The sequence below is a fragment of the Rhinopithecus roxellana genome, chromosome 8 (genome assembly GCF_007565055.1).
Source record: "Rhinopithecus roxellana isolate Shanxi Qingling chromosome 8, ASM756505v1, whole genome shotgun sequence".
NCBI classification, from domain to species: Eukaryota; Metazoa; Chordata; class Mammalia; order Primates; family Cercopithecidae; genus Rhinopithecus; species Rhinopithecus roxellana.
The window spans coordinates 46,660,061-46,679,742 of NC_044556.1; the positions used below are offsets into that span (position 1 = coordinate 46,660,061).

The 19,682-nt window shown below is 40.3% G+C and overlaps 1 protein-coding gene across 1 annotated transcript in view; it reads left to right on the plus strand.

Moving 5' to 3' along the window:
- Positions 1 to 10,609: 10,609 nt before the first annotated feature.
- CTSS (cathepsin S) overlaps positions 10,610 to 19,682 on the plus strand; it is a 38,919-nt gene continuing 29,846 nt past the window's right edge. Inside the window, exons 1-3 of the mRNA XM_010387247.2 lie at positions 10,610 to 10,869; positions 12,053 to 12,179; positions 19,520 to 19,642. Of these exons, the coding sequence (XP_010385549.1) occupies positions 12,054 to 12,179; positions 19,520 to 19,642 (249 nt within the window). The 5' untranslated portion in view covers positions 10,610 to 10,869; position 12,053. The remainder of the gene's footprint in view (positions 10,870 to 12,052; positions 12,180 to 19,519; positions 19,643 to 19,682) is intronic.

Consider the following 19,682-nt stretch of genomic DNA (forward strand, 5'->3'; position numbering starts at 1 on the left):
TGAGGATGAAGTGGGTATAAGTAGTTTTCATGAAAGAGTGTCAATACAAGCCAGCTCCAAGACACCACTGCTCCAGGCTGGTAAGAAATACAATATCTAGCCTAGGCAGCAAGAATGTTGAAAATAGTGTGGACTTCAAGTTCCAGTTCCACCACTTATTTCCACAATGGTTTTAGACAAGCCTTTCTAAGTCCCAGTTTCCTAATCTATAGACTAGGGATACGATTGCTACCACTACCACCTCACAGGTTGTTGGGAGGATCAAATAAAATAATGGGCGGAAAAGAGCTTCAGTGCCCTATACAATGCCTGGCACAGAAGATGCATAATATTTAACTCATTAAAACATGTCAATTTGAGTATTTACTCTTTTCCATATTTGCTAGAAACTTCTTATTTTGAAAAAAAAAAAAAAAACCAGAGTTTGAGAGTTCAAAGATAAAATGCACAACTTAATATCATTTATTGAAAGCACAATTTTGCTGCAAGTGCTTTTCTAAAAAGAGTACTGCCAGAGTAGCTCAACAGTCTTTATTTAGTCCAAATGATGGCCAAGCGCAGTGGCTCACGCTTATAATCCCAGCACTTTGGGAGGCGAAGGCGAGTGTATCAACTGAGGTCAGGAGTTCAAGACCAGCCTGACCAACATGGAGAACCCCCCCCATCTCTACTTAAAATACAAAATTAACTGGGTGTGGTGGTGAACACCTGTAGTCCCAGCTACTTGGGAGGCTAAGGCAGAAGAATCACTTGAACCCAGGAGATGGAGGTTGCAGTGAGCCAAGATTGCACCACCGCACTCCAGCCTGGGCAACAGAGCAAGAATTCATCTCAGGAAAAAAAAAAAAAAAAAAAAAGGGAGGGGGGAAATATAGAACATCAAAACATCTCCTCTGATATTCTTCCTTTTGCTTCTCGAGGTGGCAGCTTAGACCACTGATTTTTGGCCATTCTTCTTTTCTAATATATGCATTAAAAAGTTATAAATTTCTTTCTAAGCACTGGTTTAGCTGGATCTCACACATTTTTATATGTCATTTAAAAAAATTATTGCTCGGTTCAAAATATTTTCTAATTGCCATTATGATTTCTTCTTCTTAATAACCATAGTTATTAAGAAGTGTATCACTTTAAATGGGAGGTTTTCTAATTACCTTTTTGTTATTGGGCCTCGCTTAATATCACCGTGGTCAGAGAACATACTCTAAATAATTTAATCTGAATATTTTATGGCCCAGCACATACAGAGTCAATTTTGTTAAATATTCTGTGTGCCCTTCAAAAGAAATATTCTGAGCCCAGTGTAGTGGCTTGGGGCTGGGGTCCCAGCTACTTGGGAGGCTGAGATAGGAGAATCACTTGGGCCCAGCAGTTCAAAGCTGCAGTGAGCCATGATCCTGCCTCTGCTCTCCTGCCTGGGTGGAAAAAAAAAAAAAAAAAAAAAGGATTCTGTTGTTGAGAACAGGTTGCATATATCTTAATTAGGACAAGTTTGTTAATTGTGTTATCTAGATCTTCTATATCGTTATTAATTTATTCCATTTGCTTATTCTACAAGCTATTGAAAGAGGTATCTCAGTCTCCCACTATGATTGTAGATCTTGTGCATTTTTCCTTTTAGCTCTGGCAATCTTTGCTTTATGGAACTCTAAAGCCGTTTTTTTTTGTTTTTTTGTTTTTTTTATTTTTTATTTTTTATTTATTTTATTTTTTTTTTTTTTGAGACGGAGTCTCGCTCTGCTGCCCAGGCTGGAGTGCAGTGGCCGGATCTCAGCTCACTGCAAGCTCCGCCTCCCGGGTTCACGCCATTCTCCTGCCTCAGCCTCCCGAGTAGCTGGGACTACAGGCGCCCGCCAGGTCGCCCGGCTAGTTTTTTGTATTTTTAGTAGAGACGGGGTTTCACCATGTTAGCCAGGATGGTCTCGATCTCCTGACCTCGTGATCCGCCCGTCTCGGCCTCCCAAAGTGCTGGGATTACAGGCTTGAGCCACCGCGCCCGGCCTAAAGCCATGTTTTGAGGAGCATACAGATTTAAGATTATAATCTCTTCCTGGCGGGTGTCTTTATCATTTATTTCTTTATCATTATGAAAGTTCCCTCTTTAGCCTCATAATGCTTCTTGCTTTAAAGTCTGCTCTTTGACTGATATTTGAATAATTATACCTGCATTTTGCTGTTGCTTGCGTTTGTGTGATCTAGCTTTTGGCTTCCTATTATGGTCAACCTTTCTGTGTTTTTGTATTAAAGATGTTTTTCTTGGCCAGGTGCAGTGGCTCACGCCTGTAATCCCAACACTTTGGGAGGCTGAGGCAACTGGATCACCTGAGGTCAGGATTTCAAGACCAGCCTGGCCCACATGGCGAAACCCTGTCTCTCCTAAAACTACAAAAACTAGCCAGGCGTGGTGGCACGCCTGTAATCCCAGCTACTCAGGAGGCTGCGGCAGGTGAAGCATTTGAACCCGGGAGGCAGAGGTTGCTGTGAGCCGAGATCGCGCCACTGCACTCCAGCCTAGGCGACAGAGCAAGGCTCTGTCTCAAAAAAAAAAAAAAAAAAAAATGCCAGGAGCATTAGTATTTCTTTCTTTTTTTTTTTTTTGAGACGGAGTCTTGCTCTGTCGCCCGGGCTGGAGTGCAGTGGCCGGATCTCAGCTCACTGCAAGCTCCGCCTCCCGGGTTTACGCCATTCTCCTGCCTCAGCCTCCTGAGTAGCTGGGACTACAGGCGCCAGCCACCTCGCCCGGCTAGCTTTTTGTATTTTTTAGTAGAGACGGGGTTTCACCGTGTTAGCCAGGATGGTCTCGATCTCCTGACCTCGTGATCCGCCCGTCTCGGCCTCCCAAAGTGCTGGGATTACAGGCTTGAGCCACCGCGCCCGGCCAGCATTAGTATTTCAAATGAATATCCTAAATGGTAGCACTTGCTCATAACCATCTATCTTAATACTGAGTACTTTATTAGAAACTTGTTCTGCAAAAGGAACGGACTTAGGAATAATTAGTTGGAACTGTAAAATCTTACATTTTACATGGAGCAATATTATAATTACATTCTAATGCTGGTGTCTTCCACTGTTTAGTTGCCATTAAGTCAGCATTTTCTTACTTATGCCTAGGGAAAGTGAGCCACGGGCATGTTAACTTACTTGTTCCAGGCCTTATAACCAATAGATGGTAGAACCAAGACATATGCAAAAGCTTTTAGGCTTTTTACTCAGCCCACGTCCTGACAATAGAAAATACAATAGCAGTTAATATGTCACTTGTTCTTTTTCTCACAAAAGGTAATTCATCTCTATTCTCCCTGCCTTCCATAAGTAAAATTTTTGTTTCTTCTACAACCTACATATTAACCAGGGGTCATGTGTATCAACAGTCTCTGCTTACTTATTGAGTCCAAAGGCAGGCTGGGAAAAAGTGGGTATGTCCCTGAGAGCCCTGTTTCATTTGGGGACCAACTCAACTTAGTTTCTTGGTAAATTTGGAATTAATTTATGGATTTAGAAATAAACAAGGGAAAACATTTAGATGGCCATTGCCGTCCTGAATCTGGTTTAGAGTACCACTAGAAAACACAATTAACCTCGAATTTTTTTCCCACTTGGTAGAGGATTACCGGAAACAGCTAGAGACATAATTTCATACACAATTCCATGTAGGCAGTACCCAGAAACGGAGGCAGAAAGTGTGCTGTTGTCTAATCACCACGTTTATACTCTGTACTAAGTGTAGATTTATAGACCTCGTCAGACAGAGAAATAATGACTGGAAAAACACGTGGTCCCTTGTAAAAGCAGTTGTCTACCATTTTAATCTTGATGGAAAGAAATTTGTTCCTCTGCTAATTTCCTCATTAAGGAAATTGAACTATATATTTCTGTGGTTAGAAATACATATAAAGGAATCAAGGCTAAAAGCAAAAAACATCAGATATAAGATAAGATATGTAAAGAAGAATAGAGAAGGCAATCTGAAATTACTGAGAGCTCCACAATAGCTCTCTCCTTGACTTTCCTGTTTGCAGCCTGAGAAAAGCACCTTCCCCATTCTAGCTTCTGACACTCCACCCTTGTTTTTCCAAACTCAACACAGCTGTGGATGTCATTACTGGGTTCATCTATCTGGGTACTACAGTTTATTTAAACTGTGCAGGAAGTGGCCGGGCGCGGTGGCTTGCGCCTGTAATCCCAGCACTTTGGGACGCTGAGGTGGGCGGATCACCTGAGGTCAGGAGTTCCAAACCAGCCTGGCCGATGTGGCGAAACCCCATCTCTACTAAAAATACAAAATTAGCCGGGCGTGGTGGCGCATGCCTGTAATCACAACTACTTGGGAGGCTGAGGCAGGAGAATTGCTTGAACCTGGGAGGCGGAGGTTGCAGTGAGCCGAGATTGTGCCATTGCACTCCAGCCTGGACAACAAGAGTGAAACTCCATCTCAAAAAAAAAAAAAAAAAAAGAAGTGCAGAAAACTCAAAGAATCTATGAAAGGCCAGAAAGTCGGTGAGGTTTGTTTATTGTGTAACCACAAACATCACCAAAACCACACAGAGAGGACTGCTCAAGCTATGATGCCACTGAGCACACACAATATTTGACATAAACACTACAGCTTGAACAGGTGACACTGGGGACCAAATGTCAGAATATCTGCTGCTGCTACTGCTGCTGCTGCTGCTGCTGCTGCTGCTGCTGCTGCTGCTGCTGCTGGGAGACATCGCTACTGCCATTCTCACTAAAAGGAGGATTTTACATACTTCTGGTTCATCACTTACCCACTTGCAAAATGGTGTTCTATACAGATGTGTCTGACTGGCAAAGGCTAGGTCTCATGTCTGTGCCTTAACTGCATTGGAGCCTTGAAGATGGAGTTTTGGCTTCAATTTGGAGAAGCAAAATTTAGAACGTGGGAAATTCTCCAGACATGGGAATATTGTTCAAAAGATGCGAGGTGGCCATAAAAATAAATGAACACTGTGTATACTACTATGAAGTTATCAGGATTTAATTGCTAAAGTATAGTTTCTAAAAAGTTGAGAACAAATACACAACTAACGCATCAAAGATTTTCTTTAACTCATTAATTAATAAGGGATCAGTAAGATTAAAGTCAGTTCAAATAAGAATTTGAGGCCAGGTGCAGGGGCTCATGCCTGTAATCCTGGCACTCTGGGAAGCCGAGGCAGGTGGATCACCTGAGGTCAGGAGTTCAGGACCAGCCTGGCCAACATGGTGAAACCCTGTATCTACTAAAAACGCAAAAATTAGTTGAGCATTGTGGTGCATGCCTGTAATCTCAGCTACTGGGGAGGCTGAGGTAGGAGAATCACTTAAACCCGGGAGGCAGAGGTTGCAGTGAGCCGAGATCCGAGATCACACCACTGCACTCCAGCGTGGGTGATGGAGTGAGGCTGTGTCTTTAAAAAAAAAAAAAAAAAAAAAAAAAGAATTTGACTGACAGAGATCTACATTCTCTATATTTCTCTATTCAGTAAAATCTACAATACAAAATTTACTTGCATTGCCATGTATAGGGATCATTTGCATAGTTATCAGTTTTTTACAACTTAACTTTAAAAAGGATCAAACAAATCCTGTAAAGGTCCACTAAATAATACCCAGCACATCACTGAAAGGACACCTGATAATCTCTTTTGCCTGAATAATTTTTCTTAATAAAATGTTAAGTGATTGACTGAAATAAAAAGAAATGCTAAGTGAAAAAACAAGATAAAGTATGTATAATATGTTAGTGTTCACTTAAGATGAAAGAATATTAATATATAGGCATATTTGCATAGTTTTAAAAATGGGAAGATAAACCATAAATTGTTTAAATGATTACCAATTAAGGAAATAGTGTAAAACAAACAAAAGGAGAGGCTAGAGTTCTTTGAATATACCTCATTGCGTTGATTTCATTTCAGATTCACATAAATGTTTTACATAATTATAAAATGAAATTACATAAGTGTAAAAAGCAATCCCTAAAAGGAAGGAGTAAAATGAAACAAATAAACCTGTGTATGGAGGTGGAGCATAACCATACCGGGAGCTATTCCAGGTGACTTCAAAACACAGTAATTGACTTACATCCTTAGCAGAATATGGCTTAATGGAGAAAAACCTGTCCCCCTCCACTTTAAAATCTCTAATTTGTTTTCATTAATAATCTTATTGGTCATAGGCTTGTTGTTGTTATTCTGCAATTTTACAGGATAGATTAAACAAGTACTTGAGTTGATACTTTAGAGAACCCAGATGTTTTAAGCATGTTTGAAAAGAAGTGTAGATATACGATTGATGGGGTGAGTAAACCCTATAGTCTTGAATTTTAATTTGAAGTATCAGTGTCAGCTTGTCATCTATTTAATTTTTTTTTTTTTTTTTTTTTTTTTGAGAAGGAGTCTCGCTCTGTCACCCAGGCTGGAGTGCAGTGGCCAGATCTCAGCTCACTGCAAATTCCGCCTCCCGGGTTTACGCCATTCTCCTGCCTCAGCCTCCCGAGTAGCTGGGACTACAGGCGCCCGCCACCTCGCCCGGCTAGTTTTTTGTATTTTTTTAGTAGAGACGGGGTTTCACTGTGTTAGCCAGGATGGTCTCGATCTCCTGACCTCGTGATCCGCCCGCCTCGGCCTCCCAAAGTGCTGGGATCACAGGCTTGAGCCACCGCGCCCGGCCTAATTTTTTTTAAAAAAGATATTTCCTAGTTCCATCAACTGAAAAGGCTTAGCAACAATGGTCAATCTGCTATCCCAAACACTGCTAGTTCCTAGATTATGGTGTTTAAACCTTGTTTCCACTAAAAGGAACCAGAGCTCCTTGGAGAAATGGCTGATTCCAGGTCTGGGGCAGGAATTGTTCAAGACAAACCTGCAATAGTCTGTCATTATTAGAAAGAAAGGAAGCTTTTAAAGAGTACTAATATTATGCCAAACATACAAACTCTGTCTGCAATAAAGAGCCAATTTGAATAAATTCCTACTGGCCAAAAATGAGACAATATGAGTATCAATAAGGAGAAAACTGGAATGGATTGAAACACATCAAATATGTTTAAATCCATGAATTCATAATGATATAAACATAACTCAATGGTTTCACAATATATGGAGCTTATTTAAATCTCAATTCAAACAAGTAAAAAATGTATAAGACAGGGAAATGTGAACATTGATAGGATGTCTGATGACATTAAGAAATTATTGTCATAATTTCTTATGACAATGAAGTGGCTCACGCCTGTAATCCCAGTACTTTGGGAGGCTGAGGTGAGTGGATCACCTAAGGTCAGGAGTTCGAGACCAGCCTGGCCAACATGGCGAAACCTCATCTCTACTAAAAACACAAAAATTAGCTGGGTGTGGTGGCACATGCCTGTAATCCCAGCTACTTGGGAGGCTGAGGCAGGAGAATCGCTTGAACTTGGGAGGCAGAGGTTGCAGTGAGCTGGGATCACACCAGTGCACTCCAGCCTGGGCAAGTGAGTGAGACTGTGTCTCAAAAAAAAAAAAAAATGAAATTATTGTTCATTTATTTTAGATGTGATAATGGTATTGTGGTATTGTATTTGTTTAATAGTCTCTGTCTTTTAAAGACACACACAGGAACATTTACATACGAAATGATAAATGTCTGGAATTTAATATAATTCAGGTAGTGGGAGTGGGAAGATGAATAAAATAAGATTGGCCATGTACTGATCCTTGTTGAAACAAGACAATGGTTTCATGGCATCTCATTTTACTACTAGCTTTACTTTTACATGTGTTTTAAATTTTCCATAAGAAGTATCTTTTTTAAAAAAATCTGTATGGTTACAAACACAAACATGTCTACTACAGCTGAGATTAATCAACATAATGATGTTACTTCTCCCCAAATGTATGCATATATTCAAATAAAAACTCTAATAGCCAGACGTGGGGGCTCATGCCTATATTCCCAGCACTTTAGGAGGCCGATGCAGGCAGATTGCTTGAGCCCAGGAGTTTGAGGCCAGCCTGGGCAACATGGTGAAACCCCTTATCTACAAAAAATAAAAAACAAAATTAGCCAGGCATGGTGGTGTGCGCCTGTAGTCACAGCCACTCCGGAGGCTGAGGCGGGAGGATCACTTGAGCCCAGGAGGTCAAGGCTGCAGTGAGCCATGATTGCATCACTGCACTCCAGCTTGGGTGACAGAACAAAACCCTGTCTCCAAAAGAAAAAAGCAAAAAACTCTCACAGAGTTTTTCAGGGAACTTGATAAACTGATTCGAAAAGTTCATATAAAGAAGAGTTAACAAGTACAAAATGCAAAGACAATGTTTAAAAAGAAGAACAATGATGGGGTGACCTAGATGACTTGCATCACCAGACATCAAGACATATTACAAAGCTGTTTTTTTTTTTTTGAGATAGTGTCTTGCTCTGTCGCCCAGGCTGGAGTGCAGTGGCACCATCTCGGCTCACTGCAAACTGCACCTCCTGGGTTCACGCCATTCTCCTGTCTCAGCCTCCCGAGTAGCTGGGACTACAGGCGCCCACTACAACGCCTGGCTAATTTTTTGTATTTTTAGTAGAGACAGGGTTTCACCATGTTAGCCAGGATGGTCTCGATCTCCTGACCTCGTGATCCGCCTGCCTCGGCCTCCCAAAGTGCTGGGATTACAGGCATGAGCCACCGCGCCTGGCCTACAAAGCTGTTTTAATTAAAACTGTGTGATACTGAAGTAGCAATAGATAAAAAGAACAGCTTCATGAGCTCAGAAACTGACCTATCTATGTATGAGAATTTGGTGTATGATAGAGGTAGAATCAAAATGGGAAAACAAAGAAAATAAGTTCCCTACCTCATACCATACACAAAACTAAATTCCAGGCAGTAGCCATAGAAAAGATAAATAAGGCCGGGCGCGGTGGCTCAAGCCTGTAATCCCAGCACTTTGGGAGGCCGAGACGGGCGGATCACGAGGTCAGGAGATCGAGACCATCCTGGCTAACACGGTGAAACCCCGTCTCTACTAAAAAATACAAAAAACTAGCCGGGCGACCTGGCGGGCGCCTGTAGTCCCAGCTACTCGGGAGGCTGAGGCAGGAGAATGGCGTAAACCCGGGAGGCGGAGCTTGCAGTGAGCTGAGATCCGGCCACTGCACTCCAGCCTGGGCGGCAGAGCGAGACTCCTTCTCAAAAAATAAAAATAAAAATAAATAAATAAATAAAACGCTTTCTAAAAGTATAAAAATGAGTGTATCTTTATTACATTTGGATGAGGAAAACGTTCTTATACGAAACACAAACAGTATAGATTATACAGAAAAGCTGAATAAAATGTTCTACCTCAACACAAAAAAAATTTCATACAGAAAAACTCACTATAAACAAGACTAAAAGACAAGTGGAATTTCATAGGCTTATTCAAAGGAAGAAAAAATAAAATAAAAGACAAATGGAAGACTAAGGGAAGATGTTTTTAAGGGTATATAACTGTCAAAGATTAGAAGCCAGGATATATTTTTAAAACACATACACCTTGGCCAGGCATGGTGGCTCACACCTGTAATCCCAGCACTTTGGGAGGCCGGGGTGGGTGGATCACGAGGTCAAGAGTTCAAGACCAGTCTGGCCAAGATGGTGAAACCCCGTCTCTACTAAAAATACAAAAATTAGCTGGACGTGCTGGCAGGCGCCTGTAATCCTAGCTACTTGGGAGGCTGAGGCAGAGAATCACTTGAACCTGGAAGGCAGAGGTTGCAGTGAGCCAAGATCACGCCAGTGCACTCCAGCATGGGAGACAAAGCACAACTCCATCTTGGAAAACACACACACACACACACACACACACACCCCTCCCACAAATCACTAAGAAAAAGCAACAATACAATAGAAAAAAGAGCAAAAAAGATGAACGGAAAATTCACAGAAAATTCAAACAGTCAATAAATGTGTGAAAAGATCCTCAACCTCATTGGTAATTAGGAAAATGCAAATTTAAAAGATGATAGTTCATCTTGCTCCCACTCCACCCAGATAACCATTCTCAATTGGATATATTTGAGTGTATTCTTTTTTCCATGAATATACTAACACATACACACACATGCATATTACTAAACTATACATATAGTATATATTAATAAAGACATTTTGAGTTGATGAACGAAGGAATGGGTGAGTGAGAATCAGACAATATCAGATCATGAATGAGTTGTGTTAAAAGCAGTAAGGCAGGTTTTCCTAGGAAACCATAAAAGGAGCTGGGATTTGGGGAGCTTTATCTTAATCTCTTTATAACTGTTTTCCATGTAAAAGTTGGTGTTTTAAAAATTTAATTTGACTTTTTTTTTTGAGATAGGGTCTTGATCTGTCATCCAGGCTGAAGCACAGTGGTATAATCATGGCTCACTGCAGCCTTGTCCTCCTAGACTGAAACAATTCTTCCAACTCACTCTCCCTCTCAGCTGGGACTACAAGCATGCACCACCATGCCCAGCTAATTAAAAAATTTTTTTTTGCAGAAACAGGATCTTGCTATATTGCCCAGGTTGGTCTTGAATTCCTGGCCTCAAGTGATCCTCCCGCCTCAGCCTCCCAAAGTGCTGGGATTATAGGCGTGAGCCACTGGGCTCAGACAAGGGCTCTTCTTGATGGCTTACTGTATCCACTTTGTCCCCGAGACCATAGGGAGACGACTAGAGGTGACTGTACTAGCTAGATTTTAAATGAAACTGAAATGAAAGTTCACTTCCTCATTATGGATACCTCATGTGACAAGTTCCAATTTCTTTTAAAGTCAATTGAACTGAAATCTCCCTGCTGCTTTGAAATCTTAGAAGAGAGCCCATCAATTCAAGGATTCTTACTGTGGGAGCACCTGCTGGTTCTATCACGTATGTACTGTTTGTTCTTTTTCTCCCATTTGGTCTTCAAACACTCTGTTTGTGTTTGTAACTTGTTCTGCCTGCTAGGTTTTCAATCTTTGGTTTCAGGAAGTAGACTAAAAAGTCATGTCGTTCAATTTGCTGCTTCTCTATTTTTAAAAAGTTAATGTCTGCTTGAGCATCTAAGCATCTAAGTTGAGGCTGAAACGTGGCTTTCTTTGGAATATAATTAAAAGGTTTACATGTTTAAAATTCCAGATGTTTTCAATTGAAAAGAAACGGAAAAGAAAGTAGAATCCAGTTTGAGAGAGCTAGTCGCTAAATTTCTGTTGAAGTCTCTTGAATTAAATACAGAAGTGGCATTTTAAAGAGTAGTTAATTGCCTCATTTGAAACAGATGTCTGATCATTGGGGAAAAAAAAGATAAAAAGGAAAATAACCTACCTAAAGATGTGAATGAGAGTTGTCTTTTAACTATCTGTAAAGACTGTGGATATTTAAATAAGTCAGTTAAGAAGAGCTCATGTATTCAAAAATTCAGGAGATAAACTGATTTTTCAGAGGTTTGCCTCTCTTAAGGATGATTTTTTTTTTTTTTTTTTGAGAGAGAGCGAGAAAGAGATTTCCTTTGATTAGATTTGTTGGCAAATCCTGGAAAGTCCCTGTTTTCTAACCCCCCTAGATGTGTTTGGTTTACCAGATATTGGGAAATTCCTGAAAATCACTTTTTAAAGTGCTACTAAGCATTGGAAGTAGTATTTCAGGCATAAATCTGCAGCTATTCCCTGTGACTATATATCCCAGGAATTTTCCTGTATAATTCTGTTTATAATAGTCTGTCCCTATTGAACAATGAGATCACTTGGACACGGGAAGGGGAACATCACACACTGGGGCCTATTGTGGGGCGGGGGAGTGGGGAGGGATGGCATTGGGAATTATACCTGATATAAATGATGAGTTGATGGGTGCTGACGAGTTGATGGGTGCAGCACACCAACATGACACAAGTATACATATGTAACAAACCTGCACGTTGTGCACATGTACCCTAGAACTTAAAGTATAATAATAAAAAAAAATAGTCTGTCCCTTTGATAGACTTTGCATTGTTATTTTCTCTTATGAAAAAATATGGTCACAACATATGCAGCTAATAGCAACACTTCCTATGTTACCTTTCCTTACACAGAATGAAACGGCTGGTTTGTGTGCTCTTGGTGTGCTCCTCTGCAGTGGCGCAGTTGCATAAAGATCCTACCCTGGATCATCACTGGCATCTCTGGAAGAAAACCTATGGCAAACAATACAAGGAAAAGGTAGACTGGATTGCCGCTCGAATGATATGCTTTTAAAGGAGTACTGTTTTCTACCTCTCAAAATTGCGTTCTTACAGGCAATGTTTTCAGTAAATATTTAGGCTGGGCATGGTGGCTTGTGCCTGTAATCCCAGCCCTTTGGGAGGCCAAGGTGAGCAGATCACCTGAGGTCAAGAGTTCGAGACCAGCCTAGCCAACATGGCAAAACCCTGTCTCTACTAAAAATACAAAAATTAGCTGGATGTGGTGGTAGGCGCCTGTAATCCCAGCTACTCAAGAGGCTGAGTGAGGCAAGAGAATCACTTGACCCGGGGAGGCAGAGGTTGCAGTGAGCCGAGATTGCACCATTGCACTCCAGCCTGGGCGACAGACTGAGACTCCATCTCAAAAATAAATAAATAAATATTATGTACTTGTTTCTTGCCAGATACTATTCTTGGTACCATACAGCAGGAATCAAAACAAAATTCCTATTATGGAGCTTTTATTATAGTGAGAGAGACAGGAAATGAGAAAATAAACAAGCAGATATGTAGTATGCTAGATGGTGATAAATGTTGTAGATAAAAGTAACGGAAGGCATGGAGAGGAGGAAGGGCCCTGGGTGGTGGTGGTAAGAAGTCCATCTATATGACAGGAGGGTTAGGAAAGGCCTCACGGATAGGGGTGCCATTTGAGCAGAGAATCGATGGAAGCCAGGGAGCAAGCAAAATACATAATAGAGTGAAGCTATCAGCCCAAGGGCAAATGAGCACAAGCTCCTGAGGAAGGGCCACATTTGGGATGGCTGAGGAGCAAAAAGGCCTTATTACCCACTTAGTGTGGCCTGATATTGTTTCTTGACTGTCACTTCCCATTTTGTACTTCTGTTTTTATTTCAAAGCATGCTTGCTGATGTTAAGACCTTAACCCTACTGCTTTAAATAACTAAGTCCTGTAACTATGTAATATTTCTGTTTGTAAGCTAGCATCATATATTTCTTTATTTGACATATTATTTTGTATAAAAATGACACTCTTAGTAGGTCATACACTCTAAGTTTTATTTTTATTTATTTATAATTAAATAATAATTGTGTATATTTTGGAGTATAATGTGATGTTATGATACAAATATACATTGCAGAATGATTAAATTAGGCTAATTAATATATTCAGCACCTTATATACTTATCCTTTCTTTGTTATGAGAACATTTAAAATCCACCCTTTCAGTAATTTCGACATACAAAATACATTTTATTACTATTATCAGTAGCCACCATGCTATGCAATAGATTGCGAGAACGTATTCTTCTTGTCTAAATGAAACTCTGTACTCTTTGCCTAACATCTCCCCTTTCCCTGTCTACCCTCCTCCCAGCCTCTGCTAACCACCACTCTACTCGCTCTATTTTTTTTTTTATTATTATAGTTTAAGTTCTAGGGTACATGTGCATAACGTGCAGGTTTGTTACATATGTATACTTGTGCCATGTTGGTGTGCTGCACCCATCAACTCGTCAGCACCCATCAATTCGTCATTTATATCAGGTATAACTCCCAATGCAATCCCTCCCCCCTCCCCCCTCCCCATGATAGGCCCCGATGTGTGATGTTCCCCTTCCCGAGTCCAAGTGATCTCATTGTTCAGTTCCCACCTATGAGTGAGAACATGCGGTGTTTGGTTTTCTGTTCTTGTGATAGTTTGCTAAGAATGATGGTTTCCAGCTGCATCCATGTCCCTACAAAGGACGCAGACTCATCCTTTTTTATGGCTGCATAATATTCCATGGTGTATATGTGCCACATTTTCTTAATCCAGTCTATCACAGATGGACATTTGGGTTGATTCCAAGTCTTTGCTATTGTGAATAGTGCCGCAATAAACATACGTGTGCATGTGTCTTTATAGCAGCATGATTTTCTACTATCTATTTTTATGAGTTCAACTGTTTTAGAGTCCACACGTAAATGAGATTATGCAGTATTTGTCTTTCTGTGCCTGGCTTATTTCACTTAGCATAACGTTCTCTAGACCCATCCATGTTGTTGAAAATGACAAAATTTCCTTTTTTTTTTTTCTTAAGGCTAATTGGTATTCCATTATGCATGGAATACAATATGTACCACACTTTTTTATCCATTCATCTTTTAATGGACACTTTATAAGGTTGATTCCATATCGTGACTATTGTGAATAATGCTACAATGAACCTGGAAGTGCAGCTATCGCGTTGACATATTGATTGCGCTTCCTTGGGTCATATACCCAGAAGTGAGATTGCTGGATGATATGGTAATTATGTTTTTAGTTTTTTGAGGAATCTCCATACTGTTTTCCAAGATGACTGTATTAATTTTACATTCCCACTAGCGTGTATGAGGGTTCCCTTTTCTCCACATCCTCACCAACACGTATCTTTCATCATGATAATAGCCATTCTAACAGATGTGAGGTGATATCTCATTGTGGTTTTACTTTACGTTTCCCTGATGATTGGTGATGTTGAGCATTTTTTCATATATCTATTGGCCATTTGTATGTGTCTTGTTTTGAGAAATGTCTATTCAGGTCTTCTGCCCATTTTTAAACAGGGTTGTTTTCTTGATGGTTACTTTGAGTTCCTTCTATATTTGGGATATTAGCCCCTTATGAAATGTATGATTTGTAAATATTTTCTCCCATTCTATGAGTTATCCTTTCACTCTGTTAATTGTTTCCTTTATTGTACAAAAGCTTTTTAGTTTGATGGAGTCCTGTTTGTCTATTTTTGCTATTGTTGCCTGTCCTTTAGGGGTCATATTCAAAAAACCATTGCCTGGACCAATGTTGTGGAGTTTTCCCCTATATTTTCTTATAGTAGTTGTGTAGTTTCAGGCCTTATGTTTATGCTTTAATTCATTTTGAGTTGATTACTGTATATGGGGTGACATAAGGGTTCAATTTCATTTTTCTGCATTTGGATAGCCAGCTTTCCCAATGCTATTTATTAAAAAGACTATCATTTCCCCATTGTGTGTTCTTAGCACCTTTGCTGAAAGTCGATTGACCATAAAATTGCAGGTTATTTCTGGGCTCTATATCCTATTCTATTGGTAAATGTGTCTGTTTCTATGTCAGTACTATGCTGTTTAAATTACTACCGTTTTGTAATATATTTTGAAACCAGGCATTTTGTAATGCCTTCAGCTTTGTTCCTCCTGCTAAAGATTGCTTTGACTATTCAAGGACTTTTGTAGTTCCACATGAATTTGAGGATTGTTTTTTCTATTTCTGTTAAGAATAACATTAGAATTTTGATAGAAATTGCACTGAATTTCTAGTTTGCTTTGAGTAGTATGAACATTATAGCAATATTAATTCTTCCAATCCTTGAGCATGGAATATCTTCCCACTTCCCATTTATTTATTGTATCTTAAATTTCTTTCTTTCTTTCTTTTTCTTTTTCTTTTCTTTTTTTTTTTTTTTTGAGACAGAATTTTGCTCTTGTTGCCCAGGCTGGAGTGCAATGACATGATCTCGGCTCTCCGCAACCTCTGCCTCCCAGGTTCAAGCAATTCTCCTGCCTCAGCCTCCCGAGTAGCTGGGATTACAGGCATGCGTCACCATGCCCGGCTAATTTTGTGTTTTTAATAGAGTTGGGGTTTTTCCATGTTGTTCAGGCTGGTCTCAAACTCCTGACCTTAGGTGATCCTGACCTCAGCCTCCCAAAGTGCTGGGATTACAGGCGTGAGCCACTGCGCCTAGCCTATTTTGTCTTCAGTTTCTTCCATCAATGTTTTATAGTTTCTTCCATCAATGTTTTATAGTTTTCAGCATATAACATTTCAACTCCTTGGTTAAATTTACTCCTAAGTATGTTTTAAATGCTATTGTAAATAGAATTGTTTTCCTAATTTCTTTTTCAAATAGTTGTAAGTATATAAAAACACTACTGACTTTTGTATGTTGACTGTGTGTCCTACAACTTTACTGAATTCATATATCAGTTCTAATAGTTTTTTGATGGAGTCTTTCTTTTCTCTCTCTCTCTCTTTTTCTTTTTCTTTTTTCTTTTTTTTTTTTTTTTTTTTTTTTTTTTTTTTTTTTTTTGAGACGGAGTCTTGCTCTGTCGCCCAGGCTGGAGTGCAGTGGCCGGATCTCAGCTCACTGCAAGCTCCGCCTCCCGGGTTCACGCCATTCTCCTGCCTCAGCCTCCCGAGTAGCTGGGACCACAGGCGCCCGCCACCTCGCCCGGCTAATTTTTTGTATTTTTAGTAGAGACGGGGTTTCACCGTGTTAGCCAGGATGGTCTCGATCTCCTGACCTCGTGATCCGCCCGTCTCGGCCTCCCAAAGTGCTGGGATTACAGGCTTGAGCCACCGCGCCCGGCCTCTTTTTTTCTTTTTTTCTTTTTTTCTTTTTTTTTGAGATGGATTCTTGCTCTGTCGCCCAGGCTGGAGTGCAGTGGTGCAGTCTCGGCTCACTGCAAGCTCCGCCTCCTGGGTTCAAGCGATTCTCCTGCCTCAGCCTCCTGAGTAGCTGGGATTACTGGCACATGCCACCACACCCAGATACTTTTTGTATTTTTAGTAGAGACATGGTTTCACCATGTTGGTCATGCTGGTCTCGAACTCCTGATCTCATGATCCACTCACCTTGGCCTCCCAAAGTGCTGGGATTATAGGCATGAACCACCGTGCCCAACCTTTTTTTTGAGATGAGATCTTGCTCTGTCACCCAGGTTGGAGTAAAGTGGTGTGATCATAGCTTACTGCAGCCTCAAACTCCCAGCTCAAGTGATTCTCTTGCTTCAGCCTTCCAAGTAACTGGGACTATAAGCACATGGCACCACACCTGGTTAATTTCTATTTTTGGTTTTTGTAGAGATGGGGTCTTGCCATGTTGTCCAGGCTGGTGTTGAACTCCTGGATTCACACGATCCTCCCACCTCAACCTCCCAAAGTATAGGCATGAGCCACCACACCTGACCAAGACTTTCTGTATGATCATGTCATCAACAAACAAAGGCAATTTTACTTCTTCCTTCTCTTATTTGGAGGCCTTGTATTTATTTTTCTTGCCAGTTGCTCTGGCTAGGATTTTCAGCACTATATTGACTAGAAATGGTGAAAGTGGGTACCCTTGTCTTTTTCTGATCTTAGCAGAATTGCCTTTAAATTTTCACCCAGTTGAGTATGGTGTTAGCTGTAGTCTTGCCATATATGGCCTATTTGTGTTGAGGAACATTCCTTCTATATGTAATTTGTTGAGAATGTTTGTCATGAAAGGATGTTGAATTCTGTTAAATGCTTTTCCTGCATCTATTGAAATGATCATACGGTTTCCTTGGTGCTGATGAATTTCACCCTCACCCACACCCTTTATGAAGAGGTTCCTCATTTCAAGGTTGACTGGAGTTAGATGTGTAATTAGCACCATTATCTGATTAAATGAATGCTATCCCTCTGTTTAATAATTGCAGTCCCTCAGGAGGAATGAACCTGACTTTTGATTAGTATCCTACCTTTATAATTGATCTCAAAGTGCACTTCTTCTTTTTTTTTTTTTTTTCTTTCTTGTACTTAGATTTGTTTGTCTTTATACCATTGCTTCTCATCTTGTGGTTTGGAAGTAAGCCCATCATGCATGCCCATTATGTCAATTACTGGGGTAACAGTAAAACCTTGCTCCAAGGGGGAGAAACCTGCATCCAGACTTGCTACCCAGCAAGTCTGGCTTCAGCTATTCTAGGAGGCACCATCCACCTTGCCTTCTACATCATTGTATTCTATGTAAATGAATCTCCTGAAGGACAAGAAAATCGACAGTCAGCTTGTAAATTCACTGTGAATAAAATTAAAATAATAGAACCAAAAGTAACTTTTCAAAAGACTATATATAAAGGAATAATATGTACACTAATAGACAAGAAATAAATTAGAAATCTTAGAAATAAAAAATATTGTCATTGCAATAAAAATCAAAAGGATTTCCAGACTGGAAAGAGTTGGATAGTATCTGAAAGATACTACTGAGGGATTCACCCTGAATGCAGCACCTAGAAATAAAAAGAAAAATATAAGAAAATGCAAGTAAGAGAGATGAAAGAGAGTTTGAGGCTCCAAAATACTTCGGATAGGAGTTTCTGAAGAAGAGAATTAGATGGAATGGTGGAGAAGCAATATATGTGGAGACATTGATTGAGAATTTTCCAGATAGGAGACAAGGTCCTGAGTCATCCAATCAAAAGTACACAGCTGAAGGTAAATAAAGAAACCTACACCCAGACACATGTAATGAAGTTGTAAAACATGAAGAAGAAAGAGAAAATCATGGCTGGGTGCATGGTTCACACCTGTAATCCCAGCACTTTGGGAGGCCAAGGGGGGACGATCCTTTAAGGCCAGGAGTTTGAGACCAGCCTGTCTCTACAATAAAATAAAATAATAAAATAAAATAAAATATAAAATAAAATAAAATAAAAATAATGCTGGTTGTGGTGGTGCATGCTTGCTGTCCTAGCTACCTGGGCAGCTGAGATGGGAGGATAGTTTGAGCCCAAGAATTTGAGGCTGCAGTGAGCTGTGATCATACCACTGCACTCCAGCCTGGGCAACAGAGCAAGACCCTGTCTTTAAAAGAAAAAAAACTGGCTGCAGTGGTACACACCAGTGATCCCAGCTATGCAGGAGGCTGAGGTGTGAAGATTGCTGGGTCCCAAGAGGTCAAGGCTACAGTGAGCGGTAATCACGCCACTTCGCTGCACTCCATCCAGCCTGAGTGACAGAGCAAGACTGTCAAAATAAATAAATAAATAAATAAATAATAATAATAATAATAGTAAATTTTAAAAAGAGAAGGAAATTCATGTTTATCATAAAATAATATCACCATCAAAGCAGTTAAGAGCAAGAATTAATATGTGAAGTTAGCAGTTATAGTGGATATATTTATGTATTTGCATGCTCTCAGATCCACATTTGGTAGAATACTTCAAAAATGCTATTTTCGGGCGGTGCAGTGGCTCACACCTGTAATCCCAGTACTTTGGGAGGCCAAGGCAGGCAGATCCCCTGAGGTCAGGAGTTTGAGACCAGCCTGGCCAACATGACAAAACCCCGTCTCTACTAAAAATACAAAAATTAGCTGGGCGTGGTGGCACATGCCTGTAATCCCAGCTACTCAGCAGTGAGGCAGGAGAATCACTTGAACCTAGGAATCTGAGGTTGAAGTGAGCTGAGATCGTGCCACTGGACTCCAGTTTGGGTGACAGAGTGAGACTATCTAAAAAAAAAAAAAAAATGCCATTTTCATCATCAAACACTTATTTGTCCAGGATGCAGTATGACTATGTTCTTCTTCATTACGTTTTAGAATGAAGAAGCAGTACGACGTCTCATCTGGGAAAAGAATCTAAAGTTTGTGATGCTTCATAACCTGGAGCATTCAATGGGAATGCACTCATATGATCTGGGCATGAACCACCTGGGAGACATGGTAGGTACATTACAAGGAATCCCACTTTCATGTCTGGGTA